A 9,303-nucleotide genomic window follows, 5' to 3' on the forward strand; every position below is an offset into this window, starting at 1 on the left:
TGCTGAGCACTTGTTGGCTGCTTTTCCTTCACTCTGTGTTCAAACTCATCCCAAACCATCTCAATTGGGTTGTGGTTGGGTGATTGTGGAGGCCTGGTCATTTGATGCAGCACTCCATCACTCTCCTTCTTGGTCAAATAGCCTTTACACAGCCTGGAGGTGTGTTTGGTCATTGTCCTGTTGAAAAACAAATGATCGTCCCACTAAGCGCAAACCAATTGGGATGGCATATCGCTGCAGAATACTGTGGTATCCATGCTGGTTAAGTGTGCCTTGAATTCTAAATAAATCACAGACAGTGTCACCAGTAAAGCACCCCCACACCATCACACCTCCTCCTCCATGCTTCACAGTGGGAACCACACATGCAGAGATCATCTATTCACCTACTCTGCGTCTCACAAAGACACAGCGGTTGGAATTTTTTTAAATTGCACATTTGGACTCATCAGACCAAAGGACAGATTTCCACTGGTCTAATGTCCATTGCTCATGTTTCTTGGCCCAAGCAAGTCTCGTCTTATTATTTGTGTCCTTTAGTAGTGGTTTCTTTGCAGGAATTTGACCATGAAGGCCTGATTCATGCAATCTCCTCTGAATAGATGATGTTGAGATGTGTCTGTTACTTGAACTCTGTGAAGCATTTATTTGGTCTAAAATGTCTGAGGTTGTAACTCTAATGAACTTATCCTCTGCAGCAGAGATAACTCTAGGTCTTCTTTTCCTGTTGTGGTCGTCATGAGAGCCAGTTTCATCATAGCACTTGATGGTTTTTGCGACTGCACATGAAGAAACTTTCAAAGTTCTTGAAATTTTCCGAACTGACTGACCTTCATGTCTTAAAGTAATGATGGACTGTCATTTCTCTTTGCTTATTTGAGCTGTTCTTGCCATAAAATGGTCTTTTACCAAATAGGGCTATCTTCTGTATACCACCCCTACCTTTTCAAAACACAACTGATTGGCTCAAACGCATTAAGAAGGATATAAATTCCACAAATTAACTTTTAACAAGGCACACCTGTTAATTGAAATGCATTCCAGGTACCTACCTCATGAAGCTGGTTTAGAGAATGCCAAGAGTGTGCAAATATTTGAAGAATCTCAAATATAACATTTCTTTTGATTTGTTGAACACTTTTTTGGTTACTACATGATTCCATATGTGTTATTTCATAGTTTGATGTTTTCACTATTATTCTACAACGTAGAAAACAGTAAAAAAAATTAAGAAAAACCTTGGAATGAGTAGGTGTGTCCAAACTTTTGACTGGTACTGTACATGTATTTCATTAAAGTATGGATGTACAAACAGAAAAACAAGTCCAACAATACAGATGTGTCCAGAGGAAAACAAGCGAACTACACAACAGCGAGACCGAGTTAACGTACGCCACCGTGCGCCCTACCCCCACATATGTGATTTGTGTGTTGGTTTGTTTAATTGGCTGTTACCTTTAGAGGCCTAGAAGACTGAGGACAGACCCAGTACAGACAGGACCCAGCTATAGTATTAATACGGGCCTAAAGTTCAGAAGACACACAAGGCCAGATTTACTAGGGAAGTGAGAGATTACTAACAGTTAAAAGCACAGTTTGTGAAAAGCTCCTTTCTGCAGACTCTGAATAGTCACGGGGAGTATGAACTGTTCCGTTGCCTCTCCACTCCAGTTCTGCCAAAGAACAGAATGCATACACGCATATGCACAGTGCCAGGCAGTGCTGCAACATGGCAATGGCATCCAGGTGGAGCAGTAAGCAGGCTCTCTGTTCCTGCCACATACACACACAGACAGATACAGACTCAGACACACACATACACGCTGCCCCTGTCTGCCTGCGGTAAGTTCCCTCCTGTGCGAGTCTGCTCCCATCAGATCAGGATCAGTCTAGGGCCAGATCAACTCTCTCCAGACACCTTCTATCACAACACTGTCTGTGGGGGGTGTTCACAGTCAACACACACACACACACACACACACACACACACACACACACACACACTCTCTGTCTAAGCGAGCAGGAGCTGATGTCCTCCACCAAAGCCTGCACCATCAAACAATCAAAATATGTAAACTACAAGGATTCCTTCTGTGTTTAACATCATATAATACCATGTTAAATTTAAGTCCATGCTGTGAATCCCGACAGGTAAAGACAAAGTGGTCACTAGTCAGTGGATGTAAGGGGAGTGAGGTAAGTTGAGCCACATTTTTATGAAGAGGTCATCATTTCATCAAGTCTTTGACAGAAGAAACCACATGGAAAAAGTGGTAAGGTCCCCAAAAATGTTTTTCATAAAGTCAGATGAATTATTGGGTTATAGGTTTCATGATGCCTGTATCTAAACCAAAGTATAAAGTTTTAAGATTGTTTTGTACTTCAGTTGGGGTCTCTATAAGCTACAATATGAGGTCCTAAAACTAGCATGAAAGTTGCATCCTTGTAGCTGTGTGGGCTAATATAGTCCAAATGTTTGCCTTGGAGTAAATTTAGCCAATGGCCACCATATCCCATACAAATTATGATTACATTTTGACAGTTTTATGCATAATATGCATAGTGTTTTTGCAATGTGTCATGCATATGAACTCAAGATAGTGAACTTTTATTGTTACACAGAGCAGACGTCATCACGCCTTGTGTATACAAACATTAAAAAAGCGCGGGTCTGGCCCCCCTTTGGGTTCTTGAGAGAGGAGCCAAGGATGTGAGAGAAGGGAAGAAGTCCATTTGAGCAGCAGCAAGGGATAAACAAATTGACTATGACACTGAAGAGGTACATTGACAAAAAAGAAAACAAACATGTATGTACCTGTGTCTGAAAGAGAGCCTATGACATAGTAGAGGAGGTACACAAGTTCTGAACTGATGACATGGAGTCTAAGCTTGCTAAATATATCAAGAATCGTGCGGGCCAGTTTCATGGGCTTAGTAGCATCAAATGCAGAGAACTTGCCTATGAATTGGCAAATCAAAACAGCATCCCTGTCCCAATCCATATCTGAATGCAGACATACGTTTAAGATACACTAAGTGCACAACATATTAGGAACACCTTCCTAATATTGAGTTGCACCCCCTTTTGCCCGCAGAACAGCCTCAATTCGTCAGGTCAAATCAAATTTTATTTGTCACATGCTCCGAATACAGGTGTACACCTTTACCGTGAAATGTTTACTAAGAAGCCCTTAACAACAATGCAGTTCAAGAAAGAGTTAAGAAAATATTTAATAAATAAACTAAAGTAAAAATAGTAAAAGAAAAAGAAAAAGTAACACAATAAAAATAACAAGGCTATACACAGAAGATTCCGGTACCAAGTCAATGTGTGGGGGTATAGGTTAGTAGAATTATTTTGTACATGTAAGTATGGGTAAAGTGTCTATGCATAGATAATAAACAGCGAGTAGCAGCAGTGTAAAAATAAAGGGGGGCATGTCAATATAAATAGTCTGGGTGGCCATTTGATTAATTCAGCAGTCTTATGGCTTGGGGGTAGAAGCTGTTAATACGGGATCGGTGTCCCTAAACCGGGGCGTTGTTGCTAACGTGCACTAATGTGACTAGAATGACGATGTAAGTAACAGCATACTTTCCAGGACTTTCATAGACATGTCTTTAAGAAAGCTTAAATTCTTGTTTATCTAACTGCAGTGTCCAGTTTACAGTAGGTATTACAGTGAAAAAATACCATGCTGTTGTTTGAGGAGAGTGCACAACATCAAAACACTTTTATCAGGGTAACTGGTTTGATACATTCACCTCTGAAGGTAAATAATGTACTTATATTCAGTAATCTTGCTCTGATTTGTCATCCTGAGGGTCCCAGAGATAAAATGTAGCATAGTTTTGTTTTATAAAATCCATTTTTATATTCAAATGTAGGAACTGGGTTCTACAGTTTGAACCTCTGCTGTCTCTGGCTCCACAACCATCCCGCATGGCCATCTAGATGTGTGAAGGTTAGTGTTTTGTTCTGTAGGGAAGCTAATTATCCATCATTTATGACATTTCTGGATGTGTGTAAACATACATTTTTATTACCATAGCATTTTTGTATGTTCTCTATAGTTATGTACTTGAAAATGTATCAATTGACCAATTCGGCACATTTGGGCAAACTCCTGGCAGACTTGTTACAAAATATAGTGTAGTAATGTAATGCTTCACTGGATCAGTCTGAAACTTTGTACACACACTGCTGCCATCTGTTGGCCAAGCTCTAAATTACACAAAGACTTCTATCTGGATATATGGCCTTTCTCTTGCATTTCAAAGATGATGGAACAACAACAAAAAATGTAAAACATGTTTTCTTTTACCAGGTGTTATGTTCTCCTACATTCATTTCACACTTCCACAATCTTCAAAGTGTTTCCTTTCAAATATGGTATCAAGAATATGCATATCCTTGCTTCAGGTCCTGAGCTACAGGCAGTTAGATTTGTGTATGTAATTTTAGGTGGAAATTGAAAAAAAGGGTTCGATCCTTGGAGCCTTTTGGTCCTAGACTTGGTGCTCTGGTACCAATTGCCGTGCGATAGCAGAGAGAACAGTCTGTGACTTGGGTGACTGGAGTCTCTGACAATGTTTTGGGCCTTCCTCTGACAGCACTTAGTATATAGGTCCTGGATGGCAGGAAGCTTGGTCCCAGTGATATACTGGGCCGTACACACTACCCTCTGTAGCGCCTTACAGTCGGATGTCGAGCAGTTGCCATACCAGGCTGTGATGCAACCGGTCAGGATGCTCTCGAGGGTGCAGCTGTAGAACTGTTTGAGGATCTGGGGATCCATGCCAAATATTTTCAGTCTCCTGAGGGGGAAAAGGTGTTGTCGTGCCCTCTTCACGGCTTTATTGGTGTGTTTGGGCCATGATAGTTTATTGGTGATGTGGACACCAAGGAACTTGAAACTCTCAACCCGCTCCACTACAGCCCCATCGATGTGAATGGGGGCATCATGTTCGGCCCTCCCTTTCCTGTAGTTCCATTTGATTTCAATCACTTTTCAAACGCATCCCTTTTGATTTGAACAAAACTTTCCATACATTTTGCCCATGGTAGAAGACGTCAGAAAGTGACTTCTTGAACTGAATGCCAAAACATTTAGGAGATTGAGGTGCTCAAAGTTGACCCATGTTGCATACACCACCCTACCATGGACATCATCACAGGAAAAGATAAACAGTTGAGCTTGATTTTACTTAAAAGCTTACAAACAGGTTGGTCAAACTATTTTCTAATTTATTGAAAAGCATTTTTTTAAATAAAAACTGTAATTTTCTAACCTTTATAACGTAAATTATTTAAAAAAACATAAAGTGAGATTTTCTTCACCTTCTCAAATGTTTTAGCTTAGACCTTATTTTACATCATCTGAGGTGTTTGTGCAACATACTGAATACAGGGTGAGTGTCATTTCAATCATACTGTAGAAATAATTCATAGAATGGACATATCCCTTCAGAACACTAATTAAGCTGGTACATCATTGAAATGTAATTTTAACTTACAATTACTACCACAAAGATAGCTGCCGGTCAACCCAATGTCGAATGTCAACTTAATTGGAAATGTCTATTCTATTATCTATATTTCGATGATTTCAATAGGTTACCTGTGGAATATTAACAATATGATATTAACTGATATTCCAATTAAAGTCAACATTCTCTAATGTGTGAACTTCCAACCATCTTTGTGCTACCATTTGAAAGTTTACATTTAAATGTTATTCCCATTTTAGTACATTTATCAGCCAAAACATATACCAACATTTTTGTATCTTGGTCATTTAGAAGGCACTTTTATCCAAATCGACTCACAGTAAGTGCATTCATCTTAAGATACTGTAGCTAGTTGAGACAACCACATATCACAGTCGTAGTAAGTACCGTTTTCCCTCAATACAGAAGTTATCAGTAGGAAAAGACAAGGTGCAAGTTTTATTTTTGGGCACTTCTATCTCCTAAATGTTTTGGTATTCAGGTCCCAAAAGTTAGTTTCTGACCACTTCCACCATGGGAAAATATGTATACTGTAGGTTTCGTTCAAATCAAAAGGGGTGATGTCAAAACAATTTGGAAATCAAATGGAACGACCCTAGTCCCTAAAGCGACTAAACAGAGTTTTAGTCGACTGATAATAGCAAACTAAGAAGGATGGAATTACTAAAATGTGACTAACATGCTGACCACACCGCTCACATCATGTACACGAGCATTGCTAAATAAATTTACACCTACATGTTATTCAATCACTGCACACACACACTGCTCGTGGGTGTCAGCGAGTCTCTGCGTGGCCAGGCGCTAAAATATAAATTGGTTCTATTTGTGACGCTCAACGCGCTGCAAGTCCGGCCTCTCCCATCTCCTCATTGGTTTTTAGGAGCATATACGTGGGTGACTGAAAGATGAACTTAGGTCCACACTCCGGTAGGTTGTAGTAATGCTAGTTGGTTGCCAACCGCCATATAAAGTCCAAAGAAGAAAAAGAAGCCTTAAGGAAGGAGGAGAGATGACGAGAAAAACAGATTTGGTTTATCGTTTTATCTGTGGATTAATTGTCGGAGTTGAGCATCTTGTGCATTTCAGGTAAAATAACAACCCAATGTTTATATACCAGGACAAATTAGCTAGCAACAGCAAGCTAGCTAGCTAAATTGCCATAAATGTTCAATGCTTTTTGACCTGTCCCCAAATTAATATAATTGGTTCAGAGTTTGTTTTGATATTTCAACCTGTGTGTCCTGATCGCTTCTGTGTGGGTGAACAAAATCAACGTGCGCACGATGGCGTGCGTCCTGTTTGGTCAGCATGTAAGACTAAAATGTATTTTAGTCATAAAGACTAATTCTAAAATAGCTGGGGGCAATAGTCATTTAGACAGGTTACCTTGGCGTTCTTGGGCACAGGGACTATGGTGGTCTGCTTGAAACATGTAGGTATTACAGACTGGGTCAGGGAGAGGTTGAAAATGTCAGTGAAGACACTTGCCAGCTGATCAGAGCATGAGTATGTGTCCTGGTAATCCATCTGGCCCTGCAGCCTTGTGAATTTTAACCTGTTTAAAGGTCTTACTCACGTCAGCTACGGAGAGCGTGATTACACAGTCATCCGGAACAGATGGTGCTCTCACGCATGGTTCAGTGTTGCTTCCCTCGAAGCGAGCATAGAAGGCATTTAGCTCATATGGTAGGCTCAAGTCACTGGGCAACTTGCGGCTGGGTATTCGTGATAGTTTGCAAATAAATAAATATGAAGACATTGATTCGTAAGACATTAGTAGAACAAGGTGAGCACACACACACGTTCATTGCACCCTCCCACCCTCTCTGTGCTGTAGATCCCATTACACCAGCAGGCAGCAGAAGTAAGTTCCAATGGCAGCAGAAGTATGTATTGATCTGTTAGATTTGGCTCAATCTGGGACTGAACTTTATCACAAACACTGTACAACTCTGAACAAAACCTCTGATGTGACTAAAGAAAGAACAGACTGAGTATTGAGCTATTTCCAGTGTGATCTCCTATTCATTTCAATTTCTAATTCACAATGCCTTTGTTTTCTCTCAATCTTGCTTCCATTCTATTCCACTTATTTGCATTCTGTCTGTGATTATAATTGATTTCACACTCTTCTGAAAATGTCATCCATAATTCTCTGTGGTTGCAGGCTGAAAATGGAGTGTCCACTGACCCATTTGCACCAGATACAAAGAAACAGACAACACGTCTGATTATAGCGACTAGACCTCATGTCTGTATATGTCTCTCTCTGTGTCTGTCTCTCTCGCATGTGTGGTCAAACCCACCCCCTCTTCCAGCTCCATCCTTCAGTCCCCAACACTATAGTAATGAGGGGAGGGATGGGGGGAGGAAGGGAGAGGAATACATATCCCTCTGCCTTATAACACGCTATTCCTGGACACACACACACAGGACAGACAAACACACACACACTAGAGTAAAGTGGGAGGCAGCTATACCACCCAAACAACTTCCTCTCAACTTGCTCTCAACAGCACCTGGGTGCAGATGACAGGGGATAGACAGTGGAGGGTAGGAGGGTGTGTGTGTGTGTGTGTGTGTTAGAAGGAATCTCTTTAAGCACCATAACTGTTCCATGTCTCTGTCCCTCAGTGCAGTCTCTGACCTTGTTACTGAGCAGTATTCAGATAGAGAGGTGTCACTTACCGGATGCCTGCCCTGAGGGTACATGGTCCCAGGAGAGGAGATGCTCACGGTCTGTTTGATGGCCAGGTCAGAGCCCGTTCCCTGGCCCTCCACTCCTCTACCCTCAACCAGAAACACAGCCTAGTCCAGATCTCTCCCCTGCTCTGGTCTGGGCTCAGGCAAGGCTGGAAAGAGTAGTCCTCACTCCTGCCCAGTCTCGCTTTTTTCTCTTCTTTCTGTTCCTCTCCGTCTGTCTCTCCAACACGGGAACCTGTCGACACAGCTGGGAGAGCTCAGTCCGTCAGTGCATTCTACAAGTCTCACGGTAAAACGGATCCCCAAACTCCTTTTCCTTCTTTCCGCCTCCTCGGTGTAACCAAAGTCACACTCTCGTTTCGCTCTGACTCTCTCGCTCTGTGATCAGTTAGAGTCCGCGCACTGACATGGCAGTGAAACTCGAGCGTTACACCTAAGTACCCCCCCTTCCCTGTCCCTTCACCAACAAGATACAAACACTACACTACACACCTCCATCCAAATACACCAACAATCTACAGTAACTCCCCTCTTCTTCTTATAGGAGAGCACAGAACCCGAAACTGAAGGGTTGGCTTGTCAGTTGGAATAGAAAAGAGAAAGAAGAGGGAGAAAAAACAGTGAGAGTGAGAGAGCTTTGTTTTTAATCTAAATCTGAAGGGAAAAAAAACACAGGAAAGCAGGAAAGAACAGCAGGTCACTAGAAGATCCAGCAGGCTTTTCAGCAGCGAGCCCTAGACTGTAATATATTGTGCCTGTTGGCTTCAACACAAACACAACAGCATGCTAAAGCTCTACTTAAGGTGGAGCGACCGAGATAGAGACACAGACACTGAGATAGCTAGAGATACCCTTTCAATTGTGGTCAGATGGACAAAGCAATCAGCCATGCACAAAGAGACAGGCACAGAGACACACATCCTCACACACTATCGTTACAGATATGAGTGCACACACATAAACAAAACACAAAAACGCACACAAATACAGATAATTAGTCATTCTGAGAAGATAAAAGACCTGTCTGTATTCTAGTTCGCACGCACAAACAGAAACACACACATATTATAAATACATCAGATGTAA

At 41.5% G+C, this 9,303-nt stretch overlaps 1 protein-coding gene across 4 annotated transcripts in view; it reads right to left on the reverse strand.

Annotated features, from left to right (window-relative positions):
* The window catches only part of LOC112251558 (transducin-like enhancer protein 4), a 93,972-nt gene extending 85,008 nt beyond the window's left edge, over positions 1–8,964 (reverse strand). For all 4 annotated transcript variants that reach the window (XM_042322101.1, XM_042322102.1, XM_042322103.1 and 1 more), the window contains exon 1: positions 8,203–8,964. In XM_042322101.1, the coding sequence (XP_042178035.1) occupies positions 8,203–8,226 (24 nt within the window). In that variant the 5' untranslated portion in view covers positions 8,227–8,964. The remainder of the gene's footprint in view (positions 1–8,202) is intronic.
* Between the last annotated feature and the right edge of the window lie 339 nt (positions 8,965–9,303).

This window comes from Oncorhynchus tshawytscha, linkage group LG05 (assembly GCF_018296145.1).
Source record: "Oncorhynchus tshawytscha isolate Ot180627B linkage group LG05, Otsh_v2.0, whole genome shotgun sequence".
NCBI lineage: Eukaryota > Metazoa > Chordata > Actinopteri > Salmoniformes > Salmonidae > Oncorhynchus > Oncorhynchus tshawytscha.